Genomic DNA, 24,286 nt, shown 5'->3' with positions numbered 1-24,286 from the left:
TATCATTTTGGAAGATGCACCGGCTCGAACATGCAGAACGTCGTCGCTCCGCCTCTAGCTTAGTCTCAAGGCAAGGCGAATGAAAAGAGCGTCTGCAAAACGATGAGAATTATTGACTAGAGTCGAGAGCGAGCAATTGGCTTCGAAACGAGCCAAAATCGAATCGCCCTTCGCTCGCGTTCACTCGCAAACGTCGGAAAACATCGAAACAGAGTGCGCAATCGGACAACTCTTATTCGAGAACACAATCGGCGACATTTCGTCGTACGATTCCATCGATTTGGCGTCGAACGAAGAAAACGGAGCAGAGTTACGGCTCCACAATGCGTCCATTGTTACGGCACTCCCTGTAATCGCCTTCGACGACGAATCGACGACAAACGACGTCGTTTCAGCGATATGCTGGCTCGAACATCAAAACATCATCCAACTAAAAATCGAAGCGAATCGAAATAACATCGTTTTCGTCGACGTTTTGCTAAATCGAAAAGAATTGAATTTGAAAAGGAGAGACATTCACGAAAAATTCCAACTCGTAATTTTTCATTTCATGCCAGATCTGACGTCAAATTGTAAGTAAATTCAATCAAAAAATCGTAGCTAAAAGTTTTCCTTAGTTTACGAATCGCCACATTTGGTTGCCCCGGGCGACGTGGATGGATTATACGAAATAGTCCTATCCAATCAGGAAACGCGTAAAATTCCCAATGACGCTCTAGTCCCCGCGGAATTGATACCAACGTTGAGATCATATCAAAAGCAAGCGTTGGAATGGATGCTAGAGAGAGAGCAAAAAGAATCAAAAAGTAGCTAAGAAACACTTATATATTAATAGTCTCCTTTACTCTATATCAGGTCTACTTCCGTCTTGGAGAGAAATCAAACTGAAAGACAATTCCAAACTCTACTTCGACACAATAACTAAAACGTCAGTAAATATTTAATTAGTATTGTTTTATTAATTTTTCCTCAGTTTTTCAAAGGATCAAAGTTCACCGCCTTTTGAAATATTTCCTCCTGGTGGTATCCTAGCTGATGAAATGGGTCTCGGAAAAACAATCGAAATTCTTTCCCTCATTCTCTCCAATCCCTGTCCCCGTATATCCGCTTCCGCTCAACGTCCGGTTCTCCCTAGCGACGAACAGTGCGACTGGGAAGATAATAACCACGTGATTAATTGCGTATGTGGGGCATCGACGCGAGAGGGTTGTCCCCTTCAAAATTGGATACAATGTCTCTGTTGTCATCAATGGCATCATTTTCGCTGCGTCAAATGGGCACTTTGGAAAAGCGAATTTGTTTGTCCGAGATGCTGGACAAAGGCAGTAAGTTTTTATTAATAAATCAATGAGATTTATATTTATTTTGGGGGTGGAGGAACCCATAGCGAGTCCCACGACTTTGGTTGTTTCGCCGCATTCCATTGCTATGCAATGGAAGCAGGAAATTGAGAAGCACGTTCAGCCTGGCAAACTACGCTACACTATCTACAATGGAGTTGTTCAAGATGGCTTCATTAGTCCATATCAATTGGCTGGCTTTGATGTCGTCATTGTGACGTATGAGACGCTGAGAAGCGAATTTCGTCACGCTGACGTCGCCTACGGTGAGAAAAGGGAACGTTTTATAAGGGAGGGGGGAATTAGACTATTTTTACTTGGGCTTAGGTAAGGAAGGGCACAATATTCGCCACAGTAAACGATACGTCGTTAAATTGAGTCCACTACCCGCCGTCAAATGGTGGAGAGTGAGTCAAAAAGAAATCTCAAAAAATATAAATACATATCTAAAAAACATAATTTTTCAGATATGTTTAGACGAAGCTCAGATGGTCGAAAGCACAAGCGCAAAAGTAGCTACATAGTCTCATATAAAAAATGACTCTCTGTATATATTTTTAGGCGGCTCTCATGACGAAACGACTTCACGCTGTAAATCGTTGGTGCGTTACGGGTACTCCAATCCAGCAAGGTCCCGAAGGTAACCATAGCAACATTATCATTTATTCCCGCGAGCCGTTTTTCTTCAAGATATATATGGGTTACTTTTATTTCTTGGCGTTCAACCCTACTGCGAGAAATCGCTATGGAAACGCTTGCTCTATGACCCGTATGTCCGCGAGAAGAACGCTCGTCCATTGGTTGACATTCTCAAGCAATTATTTTGGCGTACTCTGAAACAAGACGTCCTTGATGAAGTAATAGATAAATTATTATTTATTTATTATTACTTATTTTTTCTGTGTGTGCAGCTTGGCGTTCCACCTCAGACGGAGGAGGAAAAGTGGCTGTCGTTTTCGTCACTGGAAGCCTTCTTCTATCAACGAGAACAAGAATCGTGTTCACTGCAAGCGGAACGAGTAAGTTTTGCTACACAATGAAAAATAATTAAATAAGTCCAATAAATACTATAGATGATACGCGGCCACGCAGACGCTGAGGCGAGCCTTAGTTCCCTAAGAACAGCCACAGTAAAAAAGGTAGGGGAATAAAAGAGAATAATTATAAGGCATCATGGGATTAGAGGTAACCCCTGTATAGATGCTGGGTCCCTTATATCGTCTGAGACTCGCTTGTTGTCATCCTCAAATGGTCGTACATCGCGATATGCCCGGATTACTGAGTCGAAAGTCGGTCACTCGAACCACGCTCGCTAATTAAATTAAATTAATAATTTAATTAAAGTACGATGACTATGGAGCAATTGCTTGAGACAATGATCGCGAGAACGACTAGAGAATGTCGAGATGGACACCGGCAAATTATATTTGCACTAAACGGTATCCCGGAAGTTATTGTATAAAATCATTTTAATCTTAAATTCTAGGTCTCGCTGCTCTTCATGCTCTAGCGGGAAACGTAGGCGATATCTTATAGAATTTATTTAAATTGGGTGTCACGTGATTATAGATTTCTCTTGCCGTTGATAAATATCGCGAGGCGATTAGTTCGTGGAAAGAGCACGGTTCCACTGTGGAAACCGATTTGACTCAGGTAACGTGCTTTGGGGGGAACTTAATTAATTAATACTTATTGAGTTATTGATTTAGAAAATTCACACGCTTTATAATCTGTCTGAACTTCTCAACGTGAACGATTCCACGTGCAGTCGAGCCTTGTCTGACGATAACATTGCTGAGGAGGTACTATAGCGCGTGACGTCATTGTTTTGAGGTCTCAGGGTCTTTTAGCTGGAGGGCCTGGAAGAGGAATTCCTTTCGCGATTCAACGCTAGACTATCGTCCGAGGAAACGAACTGGGATACGCAGAAAAAGGCGGTTGAGGAATGTGAAGAAAGGGTATCAAACCCCCTCCTATTCATTGATAGTGTCTAGTTCTTTCTTTCTTTCTTTCTTTCAGATTGGTCATGACGTTAGCTGGTGGAGTGACGTCATTCAGGTGCTTGAACTCTACAACATGGACGGTCAAGCTGTGACAAGCATTCGCTTGATTCTAAACGAAGCGCAAATCAGCGGAAGAAACCGCGAGGGATCTTCGTTGGCAGAGAGGTAAACTACGTCACAATGGTGTACCCATTGTGACGTCACGCTTTAATAGATTCGTTAATTCGGCCGGTCTTTCCTACGTTCTTCTAACCGGACTAGACAAAATTCAAGTACGAACGAATAGTTGATTCGTATAGTAATACAAGTGACGTCGCCGCTCTGAAACGTAGTCCTGTCGGCGTGACGTCATAAAGAGCATTGACGAATTAACGCGCTCTAAGCTAACCGAAGAGGAAGTCCACGTAGCAGCTGCATGCCACTTGAGACCCACGCCAAGCGAACATAGACCAAGGTACGAAAAATCATCAATAATAATAATAATAAGACTATCTTTGACTCGATCTCTGCAAAGATGCACCGTTTGTCACGTTGAGGAAATCATAAAGGCTTACGAAGCTGCTCTATTTTCCAAAACCCAACAGGCAGTCACGTGAGTATTTTAATTAATCGTTTATTGGGGGAGGCTTCATCTTTCCTTCAGCCATCGCGGTGACGTCGAAGAGGACCTCTTTCCGGAAGAAGATCAAGAAAATCAAGAAGAAGATGATGATGAAACGGAAGGTCGACAGACGTGGGCTGACAGCGAAATCGAAAAAATTCTAAAAACGTTGTTCTCTATGGCCAGAAACATCCGTACGCTCAAAAATTAATATCTAAAACCCCCGTGAAAAAATTTTTATAGAATCAAATGATGATGTTTCCGAAGAAGTAATCGAACAGGGAAGACTTCACTTGCAACTATTCGACACTCTCAAAAAAGAATTCAAGGTATTCGCGGCGGGGGCGTGGCTTTATTAATTAGAATGTGAACCGTGTCGCGTTCAGATTTTGAGACGATTATGGGTCGCTCTTTCGGAACGCGTTTCCGGGTACGACGAACTCGCGATGTCGAAAACACGCCTTCGTTTTCGTTCGTCTGATGAGCCCCTAACCCAACCACGTGACGCCTCGATAATAGAACGAGACGAAGTAAAAAAATCAATATTAATTAAATCCTCTTTCCCCCTCCTCCAAAAAAAACGACGTTTCCTAATAGATTATTTTATATCAAATGCGATTCGAAGCGGAATTAGTTTCGGGTCAAGAGCTTTTGAGAACGTCACTAGGACATCGTAGTTATCTCGACACGCTTTCGGCTAGTCAGGAAGAAATCGAAGAGATCAATAGAGCCCCTTGTCCCGTCTGTAGATCAGAACTAGGAGTCGAGGTAAAAAAATCGAGTATTTTCCGTTTTTAGTTTTAGTTAGGAATTTTTTTAGTGGGCTGTTATGACGTGCGGTCATTCGGTCTGTTCTTCGTGCTGTGCCGTCATGTCGAGACCCGTTGCCGTGGCGACGCACACGCACGGTCGCATTCTCCGATGTCCGCTCTGTCGTCAATTGACGCGAAGCGACGCTGTGACGTTCGTCAGAGTGAACCCCGTGGCGAATGACGACGCTATTCCTGAGGTTGAGGTAAGAGGGACCCCCACTACGGGTAGATAGGGGCCAAGGTTATATCATAGGGAAATCACTCTGCTAAAGTTAATGCCGTGGTTCGTTGTTTGATGGAAATACGAGAGGATGACGCCGAGGCGAAGACTCTTGTATTTTCTACGGTATTGTACATGTAGTAAGGTAGAGGAGCCCCCTTTAGAAGCTTTCTCCCTTTAGTGGCAGTCCGTCTTGGGAATTCTTTCTACGGCGCTTACAAAGAACAGCATATCGCATCGATTAATTAATAAAAAAAGCACTTTTCAAGTAGGCGTTCCAAACATTATTACCTCTAAACTGACCCTATTTTAATTTTGAATAGTCTTTCTTGACCGAGTTCAAAGAGAGTGAGGATGTAAACGTTCTTCTCTTGCCTTTGCATTCGGGCGCAAACGGGCTCAACATCATCGAAGCGACGCACGTTATTCTAGTTGAGCCGGCTCTGAATACTGCAAACGAATTACAAGCTATTGGACGCGTTCATCGAATTGGCCAGACAAAGTAAGATTAGTTATTGATTTTTTCGCCCTAGAGCATTCGATCGCCCCTAGACCAACATTCGTCCATCGTTTCTACATTCAGGATACAGTAGAGGATCGAATGCACGCACTTCTGCGCAGGAAACCGTCACCAAACGCCAAAAAGTACGCATAGAGTAGAAATTTAGTATTTATTATTTCGGTGTCGTTTGATAGGCAGGAACTAGGAGGCGCTTGCAACTTGACAGTGACCGAATGGGCGGCTTTATTTAAAACAGAGTAAGACTATATAAGACGCACACATGCATCTATCAATTCATCTGTGAGTGACGTTTTGAATCAAATTACCAAGGTGACCGGAATTTCTAGCGCACGTCGCCACTCAACCCACGCATGCGTCGGAGCTAATTCGCTTCTCTTTTATCCGGCCCGTCGGGAAAAAAGATCGTTCAGCTCGCTTCGCGCTGCCCTCTCGACGATGAATCCGCCGTGCGCTCGCTGCAATAAGACAGTCTACGTAACAGAAAAGCTCAATTGCTTGGACAAAGTAAGAGAACGAAGCGAACGGGTCCCCTTTCGCCTTTTCGCGAAACGCTGCGGACTAGGTATGGCACAAGTCGTGCTTCCGATGCAAAGAATGCAATCTCCTTTTGACGATGAAGACGTACCAGGGATACAAAAAGGAGGCCTATTGCAAAACGTGAGAGATGAAACAAGAGGGGGAAGGGCGTGGCATGCGGGGGCGGGGAATTTGATTAATTCCTTCTAGGCACTATCCGACGACGAAATTCACAGCCGTGGCCGATTCAGTCGCCGATCAGCGAATAAAGGCTTCGCAGAAGATTTCAAGCAACGTGAAAATAAATAATTATTTATTTTGAAGGGGGCGTGGCATTTTAGTTTCTTTTCTCTTAGGTTGAATATCACGCCGATCACAAGAAGAATCTCCAGCAATTCACTCAGGCCGCCGATTCGGTGTCAGGACGTCACGCGCGCGAGTCGCAATCCAAGGCCAGCGCCCAAGGCTACAGAACGGCACCCGAGGCTCCAAGTAAAAATTAAATAATTTAATATTGATCTTTTAAAGAATTATTTAATTAATAAAATATTTTATTATTGATTTTTTCTCGCTCTCTCTTAGCATCTTCATATGATCCGCCACCGCAAAGAGACACAGGGAGATCGTATCAACCTCCACCACCACAGCCATCATACCATGAGCCTGAACCCACCTATGAACCAGAACCTGAACCTGAACCGGAACCTGAACCAGTTCAACCCCTAGGAGGCGGCGGCGGAGGGGTAATCATAATTAAATAAATAAATAAATAAATAAATAAAATATTTAATCTTATTTATTTATTTATAGGCTCGCTATAAGGCTGTTTATGATTACGCTGCTACGGATGAAGACGAGATTTCGTTCAATGAGGGGGACATTCTTATCAATGTGGAGGTCATCGATGAAGGCTGGATGACTGGGACTGTGGAGCGTACTGGTGAGACTGGCATGCTTCCGTCCAATTACGTCGAGCCCCTTTGATGAGGAAATTTGGCAAGTGAATTTTTCGCGAATTTTTGTCTTGATTTTTTGGTGTTTTTTTGGCGCAGACGCTTTGTCAATTGTTCCTTCTCTGTGTATTCGTGTTTTTTCAGCTTCGCTACACACACGCATTGTATTGAATTAGAAGAATCTCTACAATCTCGTGAGTTTTAATACGGGAATCACGACTAGGATAACGCGCGCTCTACTCCTCATCTAAAAACGTCGTTTTTCGTGCTTAGACGAAGGTGCTCAGCTTTTGCGAGTAATCGTAGACGCTTTTATTAGCGTTCTTCATAGGAATCGACTCCAAGTGATCGGATTCAGCCGGCGGTTCGTCGTAAATTCGTTCTGGAAGCGAAGGAGGGGTCTCCTCTCGCGCGAGCTTAATCGCGTCGACGTCATCGTCAGTTTCGTCGAACGAAAAGTCGGCCGGAACGCTCGTTGGAGTCTCGGCGCCGTCGTCAGCCCGAGACGGCCATTTTTCATCCGAAACGTAAGTACTTCCGCTATTGGGCCCCTGGGAAAACAAAATAGTAATTTCAATATTTCCTGAGGGACCACGTGACCCGATTAAATAATACTGGATGTATGCTTGCGTCTTCGCAATCGTAGACGTTGTTTGGTTGAGTGTAGCGATCCGAATTACTCTCTCTCCGTTCACCGGAAACTAAAGAGGATAGAGCATAGGATACATATGGTCTCCTCCCTTAGTGTACCATTATAGCTGTTCTTTTGTTTGCTTCTACAATAGCAGCAAATCAAAATGATGATGCTTATGACGATTATGCCTAGGAGAACGCCTAGGATTGGTCCAAGGACATTAGCACTGCTCCCTTAATTAGAACGATTTAATTCGTTAATTAACCAATTATTTTCGAGAAAACCTTGGATGAGTTTTTCGACTGGAGTGCCTAGAAGAATGACTTTTGAAATTTCTCTTGAATTTTCTATGGTCATCTTACTTGTAGTGTGTCCTCCTGGTAGTTCGACTATGAGTGGCAATTCGCTTCTAAATCCGTCCTCGTTTACAGCGTAAATCTCCACAATTCCATCACCATAATTCAAATTATTTTCCCCAATAAAAATTTTGACTCTCCCTCCATCCAAACCATGAACCGAAACATTCATCCCAATCTTCCCTTTATAGGCGACATAATTAACAATAGCCCCGCAATCATTTTCATTGGCTCCCAATAGAGATATAGAATCATCTTCTTCAAATCGAGCTTCAGTAGGAGACATAGGCTCTTTAATGAAAAAAATCTCTTGACTTAGAGTAAACGTTTTCTAAAAATTGAGTCAACTTACCGCACGCTGTTCTATACGTCATATTTTGTGACTGAGTTTTCCCTAGTGCATTTTGAACTATCACGTAAACGCTATATACTGTATCCTTTCGAAGTTCCTTGATTTGATACGTGCCCCCAGTTTGAGTCACCGTTGTTTTATTGACGTCGATACGTACGGGCTTTTCCCACTGATTACTAGCGTTCACCTTATAGACGATCTCATATTGAGTGATGGGCGTGCCTCCCGTATAGGCGACACTCCATTGAATCAATAGCGATTTTTCCCTCGCGCTTAGCGGTGCGTCGCTTAGTAACGGAACGCCCGGTTCTAAAAAGGGAGAACGAGTGACGTCTTAATCGTCATTGTGACGTCACCTACTCCCGTTTTTCGTTGCGACGACGAACGGTTCGCTTGATCGACTTTTCCCTATAGCGTTTACGAGATAGAGATAGCATTGATAGTGAGTGCCTGGTACGAGCCCCGTTAGGAGCCCCCCTCGATCGTCATTCCCGTTCCGTTGCGATGGCAACGGGAGGGAATTCTCAGGGATCGTTTCCAACTTGACGCACGATATGTCGGTTTTCAAAAGGGGCGATCGTCCGTCGAACGAGGCAATGTAGTAGAAAGCGAAATCATATTGCCCTGGTTTGACGCCAGTCACGAAAGGCGGATCGGGAATGACTACATACAGAATGACGACGTCACAATGAAAGCGATTGTGACGTCAGTCACTTACGTAGAACCGTGAGACGTTTCGGCGTAGCAGGAAGAGACACTTTTCCTATCCCGTTTCTAGCACTGCACGAGTAGAGGCCATTTGATGCGTTCCTCGCGGCGAATTCGTATTGATAGACAATGCGATCGTGCGCCGCTCTCGTAACCCTTTGCGCGACAGCGTAGACTTTTTTCCCATCGCGCGTGACGTTGAATTCCGTAGGGGCCGGATAGCCCACCACGGTGCACGTGACAGTCACTCGCGCGCCCGCGCGAACCGCAATCATCGGCCACAAGCGAAGCATAGAAACAGACGGATCTAAAAAACAAAAGTGCATCCTCACAGAAAGTGCCTAAACGGGGTCCCACGAAACGGATCTTACATCGAACGAAAATTCGCGCCGGTTTAGACGAAACCGACCCGAAACGATTCACGACAACACACGTGTAATTCCCCGCGTGCACGGGCTCCGCTTTATCCGTAACAATCAGCCGACTTTTCTTATGTACGATATCCTGTATCATGGTCCACCCTTTTATTGTCGTCGTATTCGCATCCGTAATCCACGTAAATCTCGGTGGCGGCACGCCTTCGGCGTACGAACACGACAACTCGATCGTCGTGCCGACGTCGACAACGTCGCCACTCGGTCCCACGTCAATAGACGGCATCCGGCCGACCCGGAAATTGAAAACCGAACTCTTTTTCGTCGTCGTTGTTGCGACGGCGTAGCAATAGAATCCCTGGCGTTCGAGCACGAGTTCGAGTAGGTGATCATGTAGTCGTTTCCCTTGGAGATAGAGCGTGCTTGTTCGACTTTTTGTTGTGATGTTAAACGTGTGGGAATCGAGTCGTGTCCCGTCGTTTTTTCGATGCCACGTAATCGTCGCTGAGACGTCCGTCTCGCAGACGACGTCTAGGGGTCCGGCGTAGGGTTCCCCGGGGGGTACGTAGACCGTTTTGGGCGGCGCGACGGTGAATTGTAAAGCGGCTATAATAAAACATGACTATGTCTCCTATTCCCCCCTGTGGTGGAGTGAGTGACTTGTACCTAGATCCAAAATGAGTCTTGTTGAGATGAGTAGTCGTAGCATTGTTCTGCGATCTATACTGGCTCTTCTTCTCTTCGTTATCTGTACTTAATAGGTATGCGGTAGGAGTGGGTGGTTTCGCCCGCGTTCCTCCCTCTTTATTTGATTTTCTGTTTTCGCGCGCAGACACGTAAAGCAACGATTTTCTAAATGGTATTTATCGCTGAAGGGAAATGTTAATCTAAGGTAATATTTAGAAGAATCTTTGGCTGTGTTTTGGTGAAGAGGGCGTCTTTTCCTAGACCACCTACAACGTCGAAATCGGAAGCGTACGTCAATTAATAACCGGAAGTAGACGCTATTATCATTTTCCACCAGCGGTTTAGGATCAAGGTATTTTGTTATTGATTTCCTCGCGTCATTTGTTTTGCCGTGTAGTCGTTCCTTCAATCCGACGAGGCAGACGCAGCCATCCCTCTGTGGCCAAGAGCGATAAATAGGCCCTACCTCTGCAGAGGCTCTAGAGTTGCCTCCCCGCGTAAGGCAGAGCACTGGCGGGTAAATCAGTGACGCCCCTTGGAATTGCACCTGCGAGTGGACTGACATCCCAGCTGCCACTCGCAGTCCAAGGCTCGGAGCCAGGAGGTTAAACGGGCTCATCCTCCGCGGGGGAGTCTGGAGTGACCCCACGAGTCCGTTGACTCATAAGCAGGTGCCCACCTGGCCTTGCCCCCCATCCGGGGCGAGGGGGTGGATGGAGGAGAGGCGGAACTATGCTCGTTTTTTCTTTTACATACGGGACTTTATTGAAATAAATTTTGGCATGACTTTACCTACTTTTCGTTTTCGTGCGGCCCTATCTATTCGTCCACGCGTCTGACTAGCGCACGCCTGAGGCTCGCACGTAAGTGGTATAATGTGCGCCTAGTCTATTTATATAAAATTTTAAATTATTCAATCTTCGAGGACGTTTGGACTGCAGGCTGCCACTTCTTCACTCCTGTCTAGAAAGAAGAGTTCAGAGTCAAAAATATCTCAAAAACCATGAACTATAGTTCATGGTAAAATATAGTTCATGGTAAAAATGAGTGAAAAACCGTGAACTATACAGTAGTTCACGGTCAATTTTGGATAAAAACCGTGAACTATAGTTCATGGTCAGTTTTGGATAAAAAATCGTGAACTATAGTTCATGGTCAGTTTTGAGTGAAAAACCGTGAACTATATATAGTTCATGGTCACGGTAAATATTCCAAGTACACGTTTGAACTGCACGAACGCGAAAATCCCTTCACGGAGACCCCATCGCGAAAAACTTGGAAACGAAGAGCTCGAACCGACAATAGGAGTAATTGAATAGCGTCGATGGACAATGAAAAACGATGAGTTATCTGTTCGACGTCGAAACTCCGCCATCTCCGCTGCAAACGGCTTCTCGAGTAGACGAGGAACTCGTTTATCCTTTGAGGCTACGAACGTAACAAACGAACGTGAAAAAGAGCTTCGAGGACGAGTAAAAGGAGAAGGTCGTTCGCCCGAACACGTGAGTGCAAACCCGTATACGCGTGGATCACTCAAAATGAAACAATCAATGTATATAAACAGTGCAGCCGGCTACAAACTCCTTACGATGCAAAATCACATCACTCGACTCCGCTACGTATCTCACATGCTCGTTTGATCAAGACCTCCAGCTTTGTCAGCCTCCGCACTTTTGCTCCCGGAAGTCGCCAGCTTCGACGTCGTCCTCGTGATCACGGGCTCATACAAGCCACTGGGCGCTCTGGGAGCCCCCTTCTAAAAATCATAGTACAAAAACGCCCCACCCTCACTAAATTACCTATTTAATTATTGATTTTTCTTACCAGTGGCGGCAAAGTTCTCGGAGCTACGGGCGCTCCAACAGGCCCCGTCTCAGTGGAAACACGTCGAGCCCAATGCGCGTCTCCATTCAACAGATTCTTCTTGGACGTCTGCCCGTCGACGTCATTGGTCCCGCCCCCGCCGCCGCCGCCGTCACTATCCCCCACAAAATCGCTCACGCTAAACCCGCCGCGATGACAATAAATAACGAGAAGAATTCCCAAGACGAGCGTCGTAATGACGGCCAATCCAGCGACGACGCCCAAGATAATAACAACCGTATTCCCGGATTTAGGCGACGTCACTTCTTCAACGACTACAGTTCCAAAAGTCGTCGGCTGGCGTGACGTCGTTGGCGGCGGCGCCGGCGTTAATATCAATTGATCGATATAGTTCCGAAGTAAATCGATATTCGGACAGGAAACGTTTTCGCCGAGCGACGCTAAACTGAACGTCGTAACGCTTGCGTAATCGCTCAAAGTCCCGTATCCGGCACTCGTCTTCGCGACGACAGCAAAACAATAGCCCGTATCTACCTTTAAATCCGTCACGACGTCATTGAGTTGGCGACGCGATTCGATGTCACGTGACGGTTCGACGTAATTCTCGCGCGACGACGGCGGCGACGGACACGCGGCTCCCGTTTTCTCGTGCCAATAGAATCGATATCCCGTCACGATTCCCGTCAGAATTGTCGGCTGAGACCAGGATAAAAACACGGATGTCGTACTCGCGGCGACGACGATTGGCGCGGGAAGTTTTTCCGGCGGTGCCGTCGCCGTTCGAATTTCGTAACGTTGCGAGAATTCGCCGTTGAGTTGATTCCCGTCGTGTGACGTCGTGACGGCACGAACTCGGAATCCGTATATCGTATACGGTTTCAAATTTCCAATAATTGCCGTGCGTTGTTTTGTTGTCGTCGTATTTGGGAAAGAATCGAGCGTGACGTCATATTCGCTCACAATTCCGTTTTCCGGTTGCGGAACGTCCCACGTTAGCGTAACGGTCGTCGTGGCGACGGCACTGAAGCGGAGATTTTTCGGAGCGGCGGGTGCCGCCGGATGCGTGCGCGCTTGATCCGACGCCAAGTTCTTGTGAATAGAGCCGTCGTTCATGAAGACGTCCAAGGAGTATTCATACTTTGTGTAGGGAGATAGGGTATTGTCTCTGAAGGCTAACTGGAAGTTCCCATTGCAGCATTTCTCCACGTAGGATGTCCACGTGAGCCCCGCTGTTTCTCGTCTACGATTAATAACGATTCTTTGAACGTTGTTCTCGGGCTTATTGATAGTCCACGTGACGCTCATTTCCAATGAGGAAACAGCAGTTGCCGTGATAGAGGCGGAAACTCCCTGTGACGGAGGCTTAGTTGTCGCCGGTCCCGGCGCTGAAGTCGAAGTTGGAACAGGCGGAGCAGGCGCTGACGGCGGATTCACAGTGATAATCGTCGGACGGCACGTCGGCGGCACGGGTGTCGGCAAATCTTTCTCCGTCTCCATATCAACGCTTGTGATTGTCGTACCGTAACCGGCACCGTTTTTCGCCGAGACGCGAAACGCGTATACAGTCCCCGCCGTCAATGACGTCACATCCAATGTCGTCGTAGCCATACCAGGGACTTCCTTGACGAGTCGAATAGGCGCCGGTTTGACTTGTTCGATTTTATAGCCGGTTATTTGTCCATTCAATTCATTCCACGCGGGCGGAAGCCACGCGACGCGCGCCGTCGTTTTCCCCGTCGCCATGGCATAGATACCAGCCGGTTTTCCGGGTATTTTCTCACCAACGTCAACGTCGACTTTCGCCGCCGATCCTTCGCCGGCTCCATTCTCCGCCGTCACATAAAATGAATACGTTTGCCCGGCAATGGGAGTCCAGTCTGAGGGAATATCAAATGACGTCGTAGCGCTGCTGACTGTTCGTCGATTCCCGCCAAAAAGTTCATACACGTGATAATTGGTTGGATTCCCGTAATTCGGATTGGGCTCCGCCCACGTCAACTGAATCACACCTCCGCTAATAATTTTTGAATTTAATGACGTTGGTTGTGCCGGTCGAGATGGCAACGTTGTAGCCCGGATTTCCGCGTATGAACTGACGCCTGCGGCGGTTGCCGAGGCAACGCGAAATACATACGACGTAGCTGAAGAAAGCCCGGATGCAAAATATGACGTAAAACTCGCATTGGAAATTTGAATTCCATCTTGTAAAATCGAATAATATTCGACGTGACAGAGTCCGTTGCGAGGCGACGGCGCGTCCCACGTGATCGCAATTTCCGACGAACTTTGAACGGAACTTCGAACGCTCGTCACATTGTTCGAATAGCCAATAATAAATGCGGAAGTGACGTCACTCGCTTCTCCATCGCCACCGTCACTTCGCACGGCAACCGTATACTCGTATTCAACACAGGGGCTTACGTTAGCGTCAACGTAGCTCGTTGTTGAACTGGAGAACGTTTGACATGATCCGGGACTTCGACATAGTATGAAATTCTGTATCGATCCTTCTACGCGAGACGGCGGCGTCCAATTGACGGCGATCGTTTGATCTGACGTCGATGGTAACAATCGCGGCGTTTCCGGCTTCGGTGGCGGAGCGGGGAGCGTTCTAGAAGCCGTTGCTAGGGACGAAGGCCCGTATCCGACGCACGTTAGCGCCGCGACGGTGAACGTGTAATTCGTGAATGAAATCAAATCGGAGACGACGATCGACGTCGACGACGACGAAACGTATTCTCCGCGAGGATCCTTTCGAATGCGATAGCCTAAGAGACGACCGTTGGGCGTAGAAGGCGCGCTCCATTGAAGACGAATGGAAGAACTGTTTAGCGCGCTCGCGATGACGTTGGGCGGCGCTGACGGATAGTCGCATGGCGTTTCGACGCTGATTGAATTGCTTTTGGAGCAGAATTCGCCGTTTGAGTCTTCCGTGCATGATTCCACTTGATAAACGTATCTGTGAGAGAAATATCAATTAGGATACTAGTGTTCTGTGCACTTACGTTGTTTCTGGCTTGAGAGAAGTGTCTGTGTAATTTAATCGTTTCTTTATGATATGTGGATGTGAGAGTGTTGACGCGAGTGTAAGGGATTGTCCACTTTCAGCTGAATAGACCTGAGAAAGAAATTCATACTCCATATTATATCAAATATTTAATTATTACCTTGTATTTGGATAGAGGGCCGTTGGTAATCAATGGCTTTTCCCAGGCTAGTGCAATCTCCTTTGGTTGTTGTGCTGAGCCGCGTAGAAGGACACTATCTGGAGCTACAAAGAAAATAATCAATAAAAGTCCATATGTGTATGATATCTCTTTTACCTGCTATGTGTGTTGTGACTGATACAATGTTGCTTTCTTCTCCCTCGCCGAAATTATTTACAGGTAAAATAGAAAAGGTGTATCTATAAAAATAGTTCATTTGATTAGTGTACTTTTTGTAACTATTTATACTTACTCTGTATGGGGTAAAAGAGACGTCAAATTGTAGCTGGTCACACTTGAGGAAACATTAGCTAGAAGACACAAAAAATTCAATAGAGATATTTATTGATTTTATTTGATTACCTATATTTACTCCATCCTGATACAATCTGAAACTTGGAATTGAATAGGGCGAAGGTGGCACAGAAATTGGATTCCACAAGAAAAACAAACTATATGACGTCGATTTCGAATAATCCACAGAAACCAAATAATCAGCAGGAGCTATAGAAAAAAGAATTAATTAAACATTATTAGCCAATATAAATTATGAAACCTTTTGGGCAAAATCGCGTGTAATTTCCGGCTCGGACATCCTGTTGAACGACGCCAGAACCGAGGGCAAGGCAACTGCTAAGAGAAGACGACCAACCGCAATACGGGTCCTGAGCCTCAATACATTCCCTAAGAAAAATAAAATAAAAAAAGTATACGGGAACTTTGTGTTCTCCTTACTTGCACGTGTTCAAACGATCGCATCTTTCGACGGAAAGCGACGCGACTTTTTTCTCTGTGAGCGCGTAGACCTTTCTCTGACTCGGATTCGCGTCGTCGAGGAGTTCCAGTTGAATGACGGCGTTGTCGACGTCGACGGCGATCGTTTCGACGATTTTTTCCTTCCACGAAGCGCCGTCGCGCACTTGAACGATCTTCCGAACGCTGCCGTCGTCGAATCCGACGAATAGGACGTCGTAATCGACTCCGTCGGCTGTTTTGACGCGATCTACGGCCAAGGAAGTCGCCCTAAGGAAAGAATTTCGAATTCGCATGCGCGAAACTATAGTTACCCGGTGGGCCCCGTATTTCGCTTACGTCGCGCCGTTGATTGTCGCGAGAGGGCGTCCTGACGTCGCTTGTTGCACGTCGGTGCTCACCAAAATATAATTGAATTCATCTGCACTCTGTTTCGGCGTCGAGCACTGCGCACAAACACTCACACACGATATTCATTGACAAATTAGTCCAATTAGCGTACCGTAAACTGCGTCTTCGTGTCCGTAAGCCAAAGTCCATCCGAGTTCGTGACCCAATAGTCGCTTCCGTACGCCTTCGAAAAATCGCCTTGATACGTGCCATTGAAACCGAAAACGCAGACAGCACTTCCAGACGGAGAGCCCCTAGAAACACGCGAAAACGCATAAAAACGATAGCGCGGTTTCCCGCCACTCCTCATACGGGGATCCAGTAAAGACAGCATAGACAACGTCTTGCACAGTAGCCGTTGGAGTATACACGGCATTTTTGATATAAGAAGTCGCCACTGGAAGAAAAAATTCAAATGCAAGAGAAATCGAATCGCGAGCGTTACCAAGGCGATCGTAGTGATAGGCGGGGCTTCCAGCGGATACAGTACAAGAGATACGAGCCTTCAGAAAAGTCTTCCAATTGTATCGAATAAAAGTAGAGTCGCCAAGATCATCCTTGCAAACCCGGATAACTCTCGAATACGTATACTAAAAATTAAAAATTAAATATTATTTATTTATTTATTTATTTATTTATCCTGTTTACCTGTGACCAGGCTTCGAGTGCCGTCTCGCGAAGAAATAAAAATACGTGTTCGCCGACTTCGTGAGATGAAATGAATTTCACGTCAGGCGCTGCAAATAAATCAAATTAATACTAATTCAATTAAACGCTATAATTCCTACAATTCAAATAATTGACGTCGCTCAAAGGCGAGTGAATTTGAAAATTCGGCGGACGATATTTCCCAACGAGATACTTGCCATCTTTTTCCGAACCAACAACAACGTCAATATTATTTCCAGCTAGATAAGAAAATGGAAATAGATTAATTAACTCGTGCATATTGAACTCACCGTTAATTGTCATTAGAGCCGTATTCGAAGCGCTCGGATCACCCGGACATACGGGATACGAAGAGCTAGCCCAATTGGAATTGACAACACTTAGATCAGTGATCTAGATAAATAGAAAATCTTAAATAAGAAAGAGATATCTCATACTCTCATACATTGTAATAGGCACATTTGGGATTATTCGCGTTTGTGCTGCAAACAAAGATGTTTGGACTCTGACGATCTTTGAGTAGAACCCGGAAGTAGTTCTCGCACTTCTCTGGCTGCAAGAAGCACATGTGAACCTTCAAAGAGAAGAAGTCATAGTAAACTTACGTCAGAAAAATCCAATTGGCAAAGAGTCTTCTCAAGCGTAGTAGCCAGCTTAGTAAACTAGAAAAATCAATAATAATTAATTAATTAATACAATATCAATAATAATTTATTAATTAATTACTTAATAGATACTCCCCCCTTACGTTTATCGCTTTCGTTTTGTCGAGATCAAGAGGCAAAACCATGAGATTCGCCCTAGAGAAAAGCATACCAAAAATAGACAACAAATCAAACATTGACACTCACTTGGCGGCGACAGCAATCTTCCCACTCGCCTTATCGACGAGCAATCGCGAATAGTTCTGTACGTTCGCTCTGCAATAGCTGCTCACAGACGAATCTACGAGACAAACAAGATTATCTCACACCCCTAACCAGACTAGAGGTGATCCTATTACAAATAACATGTCCCCCGGCGAGGGACCGCGAAGACGAAGAAATAACGCGAGAATAACGCTGTTTTGTCTTGTATTTTTCATCGTTTTTCGTTGTTTTCTTACCGATTGCTCGACCGATGTCGTTTGGGCAGAGATTTCGCGATTCCGTTGCGGCGAAGGCGTGGAGAAGCGCTACGATGATTGCGTAGTGAATTCGACGCGTTGCCATCGATTTGGGTGCTCAGCGGAAGGAGGTTGCTTGCTTTCTAAAAGGAGGCCAAGTGGCAAGTGAAGTGACGCAGCTGAAAACGCCCGTCAAAAGGATACACGCCCCCCGAAAATCTCATTTGGGCGTGTCCGCGATGAGAAACGCTCGCGAAGACGCGCCAATCGAGGACAAACGACTCACCGTTATTCGAAATCAAAAATAGAGAGACGAAACAGATGGCCACACCCTCGCGGATTGCTCACAAATGTCTGTGAAAAGTGACGTCACAGCGGAGTACGCATACCCCGACGCTTTTACGCTTACCTTCGTTTCTGGACGCTGCGTAGACGCTACTAGAACTAGCAAGTCAGCAGACGACTCTAACGGTTCTCAGAAAGCGATTCGATTAGGCAAATTTTGATTGGAAAATCACGAGACGTCACGCGATCCTACAAAACCCCTGTCCCGCCAGCTTGTCCCGCCTCAAAAAGTTTATATATAAGTCGGGGAACGATAGTAATGTGTTATTTCCGCTTGGAGAGCAAATCGGCTTTCATCGCAGCGATAGCGCGCTGATCGCTCGGATTCGTTGCGCGACCGAGAACGTGATCGAGTCGCTCAACGTCGCGCGCTTGTTGCGCTTCGCGCGCCGCTTGGAGAAAATCCCTACAGTACGAGAGTTCTGTGACTCGGGTTGGTGACGTCACCGACTATTCGCGGATTGGATGGTAGGTGGTTGTGACGTATCCAATCTGGCGCGCGTACGTGTGTATGTGTTTCCCGCCCTGACTTACCGCATAACCAAGTAGGAGCGAATGCGACCTTCCGGCGGTAAGAGACCGATGAAATTTTTCGCTGCTTGAACGTTGCCTTGACCATTGTCGTAAACGACTTGAAAGAAGGGCTAAAAGAGATCTCACGTAAAAAAATAAGAGCCATGAAAGAATATTCATTACTTCGTATCCGATGGGCGATTTTTTCGATTTTGCAAATGTCATGAGCTCTTCGTATTTCTTCGCCGCTGCCAAAGCGCGAATTCGTAGCCACCAAAATCTAAAAACAAAACGTAGAGAAAAGATTGAAATTAATTTTCCTTGACAACCGTTTATCTGACACTTTGAACTGAGATTTCAACTTGTCCACAAAAGGAGACCCTCTTATAAGCAACTAATAGACCAAAATAAATTAAATTAATTAATTAATTAATTTAATTCTGTTACCCGATGCATTGTGTCAAATAATGACAATCCGACGTATTTCACGCCCAATTTTTCCTCGAGCATTTTCTGATGCTCGAGAAGTTTAATTTCGTCTTCAGTTGCCTAAAAAGAAATTGAAACTAAAACTACTCAAATTTGAACAATTAAAACCTTTGCTTCAAAAGAACGCTTAGAGAACGTATACAATTCCTTCGCGTCTTCCAAGTGTTCTCTCTTAGCCGCCACATTCTGTAGAAAAAAATAGTAATTAAAAAATCATTATTTATTGCGTTTAATCTACGGAAGATTCCAAGCTCAATTCCACGCAAACGGACGCCTTCTCCGCCTTCCGATCAGCCATTTCGTACAAATCCTTCAACTCCTCTTTATTCCCAGCACGACACATCTAAGGAAAACATCTCAAAAGAGACACTAATAAGAGTCTCAATGACTCCTACTTGAAGATAAAGATTAAAGGCAATGTAGGACTGTTGAATAGTCATGAGAAATTGATGTCTTGGCATATTGTCCTTCAGCCTCAAAATCACAGCATAGACTAATAACCAAAAATAAAATAAAATATTTAATTAATATTTATTATTTACCTAATTCCGTGTCTCCACTCTCGATCGCCTTTTGCAAAGCATAATTCAACTCATTCATTTTAATAAGCACGGGAACTTGTTTCTCAGCCTTTGGCTCAAAATTGAGCAGCTACAAAAAAATCACGTGAACTCATCCATCACCCTTCACGCGCGCGCGTTAACCTCAATAGCCAAATTACGACGTCCACACTCCGTCGCCTTTTCGGCTATATCCGTGTACGAAATCCCGCGCGCGTCGCCCAATTTTTTCGATATCTGAGCGGCGAGTTCGCGATCATCAATATTACGTTGTTCAACCTAAAAAAATAAAAAAATTCATATTATTATTTATTGTTTGGAGTTACTTTGTAGCAAGCCCAGTGGGCGAGAACGCGACTCTCGCCCTCCATTTCGCTAATATTCATATATTTGCATATGCGCATGGCGAGAGCGTAGTGACGTCGTAGGATGAGCCGGTCAATGAGAATGGGCAGAGACAATTTTTGATATCTAAAATAAACAAGAGATTAATTAGAAAGAGAGGATACAATGCCTCTTGTTTATTTTTTTCTTATACTGGATTATCGTTAGGGGAATCGCTATGCGGAAATCCCGGACCGCGTTCAAAACGCGAAGCACGTGACACATTTCCACAAAGGATTGAGAATTGAAGTCGTCGAGGAAACACTTCCCAAAGGAAGACGCCTTTTAATTCAAGAAAAAAAGATTAAATAATAATTATTAATAATTTTTCTTGTGCTGACTCGGAGTAGATGACGTTGATAGGACGGCTCGAGTTCGGAGCCGGCGGCGGCGATGCATTGTTCGACGGCTTTCTCCAGGGTTCGATTGTCGCGTAGGATTCGAATGTATTCGTCCGCTTTGGCACTTTTACGCTAAAAACAAAAAATGATGAGAGTGTCACATTGTTCTCTATCTTACTTCGAATTCTTTGAATGCGTCGAAGAGTACGGCACCCGGCTCCGATGAACCAATGAGAAAAACGTTCTCGACCGCCTCTGTAATACAAATATCAAGAAGTTAGGGCTTTGTACGAAATCGCGACGATTTTTTTAAGATTTGTTAGAAAACGCCCGACTTTCGACAGGCAAGTGTCTTCAACTCGTTGCGCGCGAGCGACGCTTACGGATCAGGCGCATGGAACGCCACGCGCGCATAAGAAGTGCTGGAGGGAACGCCTACTTTCGGGGGGCAAGTGTCTTCTTCGTTTGCGCGCGAGTCGCGCTCACGGATCAGGCGCATGGAACGCCATACGCGCATAAACAGTGCTGGCGGGAACGCCCACTTTCGGGGGGCAAGTGTCTTCTTCGTTTGCGCGCGAGTGACGCTTACGGATCAGGCGCATGGAACGCCACACGCGCATAAACAGTGCTGGCGGGAACGCCCACTTTCGGGGGGCAAGTGTCTCTAACTCGTTGCGCGCGAGCCGCGCTTACGGATCAGGCGCATGGAACGCCACTCGCGCATAATAATAGCGTGGTCAACGGCAGCGTCCGACTGCTAAAATTTTTTCATCCTGCCATTACCACGCTATTATTATGCATGCATTAGACGCGTTCCGTCCGCCTGAACTGCAAGCGTCGCTTGCGCGCAACGACTTGCAGACACTTGTTGGTCAAAAAACGGGCAAATCTTTTACGTAGAGTCCTAAAATAATTTCTCACCTGGAATTCTCTGTATGAAGTCATGATTGAAATTGGAGATGACGCGCAGTCCATCTGGCTCCGCTACAAGAGACGCTTCCCCATCCACCGTAAAACTATAATAAAAAAACACACACGTAATCACAGCTCATTTTAGAGACCCCTCTAACGCACTTTATGTAGTCGCGATTAGGACCAATCATAAAGAGCTGATGTTCCCAATGACAGATAATCGCTCCTCCACCGCACCTAGCAACACAAAAACCCGTATATACATATATAAAGCACGCTCCTCCTTTTAATTAACCAACCAAGCCAATTGAAGAGGTCGTTGATTGGCATCCGTATTGACCTCACAGAAGACTTGATTCAAATCGGCCGTCCCCACCCAAAGTATGCCATTTGAGCCAAACATCGCCAAGAGCCGAAAATCAAACGAAACGGCCATTTCCGTGTACGCATCCGGCAGACGATCACCAGGAGGAGTCTAAAGAAAAATCAATAAATAAATAATTAATAAATAATTATAATTTACTCGATGTTTTGCTTGTCCTCCGTCGACAAGATAGAGATCGTTGCCAAGGGCAACCAAAATTTTAATGCCTCGCTCATCGGGAATAACGGTCCAGCTGCTGGGCGGACAATCGATTCCCGGAACGTCGGCCATACGTTTAGGCCGATCCTGAATAATGAAGAATCGATACGCCGTCGTTAGAACGGCGATCGCCGTTCCGCCGCGAGTGCGAAAAATCTTCGCATCCAAAATCTTCGACGCTTTGACTTCCTATATAGAATTCTTTATAATTAAAAATCTATAAGATTAATAATAGTATTTCTACTTCGCCGAGTGACTGGGATCTAATGAATTGGCCGTGGATGTCGTAATAGAGAACGGTGCCGCCTTCCACGACGATTATGAGCTCTTCCGTGTGCGACCAGCCCAATTGGACGACACTTCCGCCGCTGTCCCACTGATAAAACTTATTGAATTATTGATTTTTTCGTTTCTTGACATCACTTGCTTTTATTGTCGATATGATGCGACCGCTCGCCGTGAAAATGTAGATGAGCGGCTTCAGATTGCCGCTTTTGACTCGGACGATTTTCTTATCGTCGCGAACGAGTGCTGGAATGTTCTTTCGTTTTTTGGGGGCCCCCCGATGGGGATTTCGTTTCGTTTACCTATTGGGCCGCCAAATGGTGCACCGGCGACGATGAATCGTGTCAGATCGATGTCGTTTTCGCCCCATTCCATGGTGAAAAGGACGCGTCGCCTGATTTGGGATCGAAAGCGCCTTGTTTCTTATGATCGCGCGTTCTAACCTGTAGTAGACGTCTCCTAGGAGGTCCCATTCCGCTGTAGGATTGAGATCTGCCATTTCGGAACCAGAAAACGAGAAGAAAGGATTCGTGCCGTCACGTGCCGAACGGAAATCCCGGATCCACAATGTTGCTGGTTGTCTTCGCTCTTCTGCAGACGAGCGCAGTAGCTCTCGATCCAATCCAAGGAACCTACCACGCGTGGTGGGCACTCATCGACGCGCCTACGACTTCCGTGCAGTCTGCACTTCCAAACGCCGCCCAGCAGCTCGTCATTCCGAAAAGCATTGGCATAGCAACGGGACGTGCGTTATTCGCGCTCGAAATGGGGCGCGAACACGACTGCGGTCCCATCGGGCTAAAAGCCCTTCGCAAAGATTTCATGGAATTCAAATTCGAAATTCCCTGGGTGCAAATAGCGAACACGTCAAAAATCGTAACGTACAAGAAAAAAATTTACCAAGACAACGAAGAGGAAGTGCTGGGAAGTCGCATCTACGGTCTCAATGCAAGTCGCGCCGAAATAGAAATGAACGCAACCGACTACACCATTGATACTACGAAATTTCACGCAACTTTTAAAAATACTACACCGTCCTTCGCACCCGCTTCAAAATATCCTAATTTCGCGATATATGAAACTATTGTTAATCAAACGTGGTTCGGCGACGCGACAGCGAAAACGTGCGCTCAGCACCACTACGACTTCACAACGGCAATCGTTCGCCCAGCGAACGCTTCTATAACGATTAGGGGAGAAAGTCTAGAAGCGAATCTACCGGAAACGTTTAGCGCACGCGGAATCGACGCTAGCCCATTCGGTGTAGCTGAAGTGTGGCTAAACTTCACCATGACGACACCGTTCGCATGTCATTAACACGCACGCGCAACAAAACTTTCAAAATATATTCTCTTTTTATTGTTTCTTGTTTCGTTGCTCGCGTTCCTTTCGCTCTCGCCGATATTTCTGACGTCGATTCTGAAACCACGTCTTCACCTGCAATTCGGTCAACCCAACGCGATGAGCGAGCGCGCGCCGCTCGCTCGCCGTCACGTAGGGCCGCAGGGCAAAAACGCGCTCCAAATCAACGAGCTGTTCCCTAGCGAACGTCACGCGTTGCTTGCGCTCACCGACGTCGGCGAGCATGCGACGACGCTCGTCAACGAGCCATGTGCAAGCTGACAAAACGACTCCTTATCAGAGGCATAAGATAACACTAGGTAAAAGCATCGTACGGCCATCGGACTTCGCCAAATCGGCGACAGAACGAAAGATCGACTCGGGAAGAGTCGGAGGTGGAGGCGACGGCGACGGTGGCGGCGAAATACGAAGGAGAACTTTGACGGAAAACGGATGGGCGTCGTCGCGCGACATCGCAATACAAACAAATGATCGATGACTCTACTG

At 46.0% G+C, this 24,286-nt stretch overlaps 7 protein-coding genes and 1 long non-coding RNA gene across 10 annotated transcripts; 4 read left to right on the top strand and 4 right to left on the bottom strand.

The window, feature by feature from the left end:
- The first annotated feature begins 21 nt into the window (after nt 1-21).
- On the top strand, nt 22-5,818 carry LOC136194090 (E3 ubiquitin-protein ligase SHPRH-like). The gene is made up of 32 exons (XM_065983132.1): nt 22-70; nt 121-572; nt 618-806; nt 856-928; nt 974-1,325; nt 1,378-1,606; nt 1,668-1,747; nt 1,808-1,852; nt 1,902-1,980; nt 2,031-2,197; nt 2,252-2,359; nt 2,414-2,479; nt 2,541-2,629; nt 2,685-2,779; nt 2,827-2,858; nt 2,910-2,993; nt 3,050-3,142; nt 3,191-3,298; nt 3,360-3,508; nt 3,558-3,615; nt 3,676-3,797; nt 3,858-3,935; nt 3,987-4,138; nt 4,188-4,273; nt 4,331-4,474; nt 4,542-4,712; nt 4,765-4,959; nt 5,010-5,102; nt 5,158-5,244; nt 5,300-5,478; nt 5,529-5,621; nt 5,673-5,818. Exons 2-32 carry the CDS (start codon nt 551-553, stop codon nt 5,737-5,739), a joined length of 3,585 nt encoding a protein of 1,194 aa, XP_065839204.1. The 5' UTR covers nt 22-70; nt 121-550; the 3' UTR covers nt 5,740-5,818.
- A 27-nt stretch (nt 5,819-5,845) lies between these two features.
- LOC136194109 (LIM and SH3 domain protein 1-like) lies at nt 5,846-7,158 on the top strand. The gene is made up of 6 exons (XM_065983154.1): nt 5,846-6,003; nt 6,062-6,156; nt 6,226-6,310; nt 6,372-6,507; nt 6,598-6,758; nt 6,826-7,158. The coding sequence occupies exons 1-6, from the start codon at nt 5,935-5,937 to the stop codon at nt 6,997-6,999; spliced, it is 720 nt and encodes a 239-aa protein (XP_065839226.1). The 5' UTR covers nt 5,846-5,934; the 3' UTR covers nt 7,000-7,158.
- On the bottom strand, nt 7,069-10,693 carry LOC136194101 (receptor-type tyrosine-protein phosphatase F-like). Its single transcript, XM_065983145.1, has 10 exons — nt 10,059-10,693; nt 9,390-9,998; nt 9,029-9,325; nt 8,671-8,973; nt 8,311-8,619; nt 7,965-8,249; nt 7,887-7,913; nt 7,719-7,835; nt 7,584-7,669; nt 7,069-7,519 (listed from the first exon to the last, which is right to left on the bottom strand). The coding sequence occupies exons 1-10, from the start codon at nt 10,099-10,101 to the stop codon at nt 7,238-7,240; spliced, it is 2,358 nt and encodes a 785-aa protein (XP_065839217.1). The 5' UTR covers nt 10,102-10,693; the 3' UTR covers nt 7,069-7,237.
- LOC136194113 (uncharacterized) lies at nt 7,304-10,865 on the top strand. Its single transcript, XR_010671519.1, has 3 exons — nt 7,304-7,495; nt 10,225-10,284; nt 10,341-10,865. It is a non-coding gene; the product is annotated as an uncharacterized lncRNA (long non-coding RNA).
- Nucleotides 10,866-11,596: 731 nt separating this feature from the next.
- Nucleotides 11,597-18,382, bottom strand: LOC136194080 (phosphatidylinositol phosphatase PTPRQ-like). 3 transcript variants are annotated; one of them, XM_065983115.1, is made up of 22 exons: nt 18,313-18,382; nt 18,027-18,169; nt 17,773-17,866; nt 17,670-17,721; nt 17,527-17,583; nt 17,367-17,474; nt 17,212-17,314; nt 17,041-17,160; nt 16,901-16,989; nt 16,698-16,842; nt 16,565-16,649; nt 16,365-16,506; nt 16,202-16,308; nt 15,845-16,132; nt 15,666-15,793; nt 15,473-15,613; nt 15,363-15,420; nt 15,227-15,309; nt 15,071-15,174; nt 14,909-15,021; nt 11,904-14,862; nt 11,597-11,835 (listed from the first exon to the last, which is right to left on the bottom strand). In XM_065983115.1, the coding sequence occupies exons 2-22, from the start codon at nt 18,130-18,132 to the stop codon at nt 11,704-11,706; spliced, it is 5,214 nt and encodes a 1,737-aa protein (XP_065839187.1). In that variant the 5' UTR covers nt 18,133-18,169; nt 18,313-18,382; the 3' UTR covers nt 11,597-11,703. The 3 variants fall into 3 exon arrangements, with proteins under 3 accessions (XP_065839187.1, XP_065839188.1, XP_065839189.1); XM_065983116.1 differs by having other exon boundaries at nt 11,597-11,832; XM_065983117.1 differs by having other exon boundaries at nt 15,071-15,168.
- Nucleotides 18,383-18,512: 130 nt separating this feature from the next.
- LOC136194083 (vacuolar protein sorting-associated protein 16 homolog) lies at nt 18,513-23,014 on the bottom strand. Its single transcript, XM_065983121.1, has 22 exons — nt 22,882-23,014; nt 22,741-22,832; nt 22,581-22,684; nt 22,398-22,529; nt 22,094-22,342; nt 21,870-22,045; nt 21,733-21,807; nt 21,580-21,674; nt 20,837-20,913; nt 20,659-20,790; nt 20,472-20,599; nt 20,260-20,404; nt 20,078-20,212; nt 19,916-20,024; nt 19,769-19,866; nt 19,612-19,716; nt 19,482-19,559; nt 19,332-19,433; nt 19,214-19,278; nt 19,068-19,164; nt 18,906-19,015; nt 18,513-18,777 (listed from the first exon to the last, which is right to left on the bottom strand). The coding sequence occupies exons 1-22, from the start codon at nt 22,935-22,937 to the stop codon at nt 18,636-18,638; spliced, it is 2,502 nt and encodes an 833-aa protein (XP_065839193.1). The 5' UTR covers nt 22,938-23,014; the 3' UTR covers nt 18,513-18,635.
- LOC136194088 (uncharacterized) lies at nt 22,979-23,802 on the top strand. Its single transcript, XM_065983130.1, has one exon. The coding sequence runs from the start codon at nt 23,006-23,008 to the stop codon at nt 23,753-23,755; it is 750 nt and encodes a 249-aa protein (XP_065839202.1). The 5' UTR covers nt 22,979-23,005; the 3' UTR covers nt 23,756-23,802.
- Nucleotides 23,795-24,253, bottom strand: LOC136194018 (homeobox protein HB1-like). The gene is made up of 2 exons (XM_065983024.1): nt 24,115-24,253; nt 23,795-24,057 (listed from the first exon to the last, which is right to left on the bottom strand). The coding sequence occupies exons 1-2, from the start codon at nt 24,251-24,253 to the stop codon at nt 23,795-23,797; spliced, it is 402 nt and encodes a 133-aa protein (XP_065839096.1).
- Nucleotides 24,254-24,286: the final 33 nt, after the last annotated feature.

Source organism: Oscarella lobularis, chromosome 12 (assembly GCF_947507565.1).
Source record: "Oscarella lobularis chromosome 12, ooOscLobu1.1, whole genome shotgun sequence".
NCBI classification, from domain to species: Eukaryota; Metazoa; Porifera; class Homoscleromorpha; order Homosclerophorida; family Oscarellidae; genus Oscarella; species Oscarella lobularis.
This window is presented reverse-complemented; position numbering and strand designations above follow the sequence as displayed.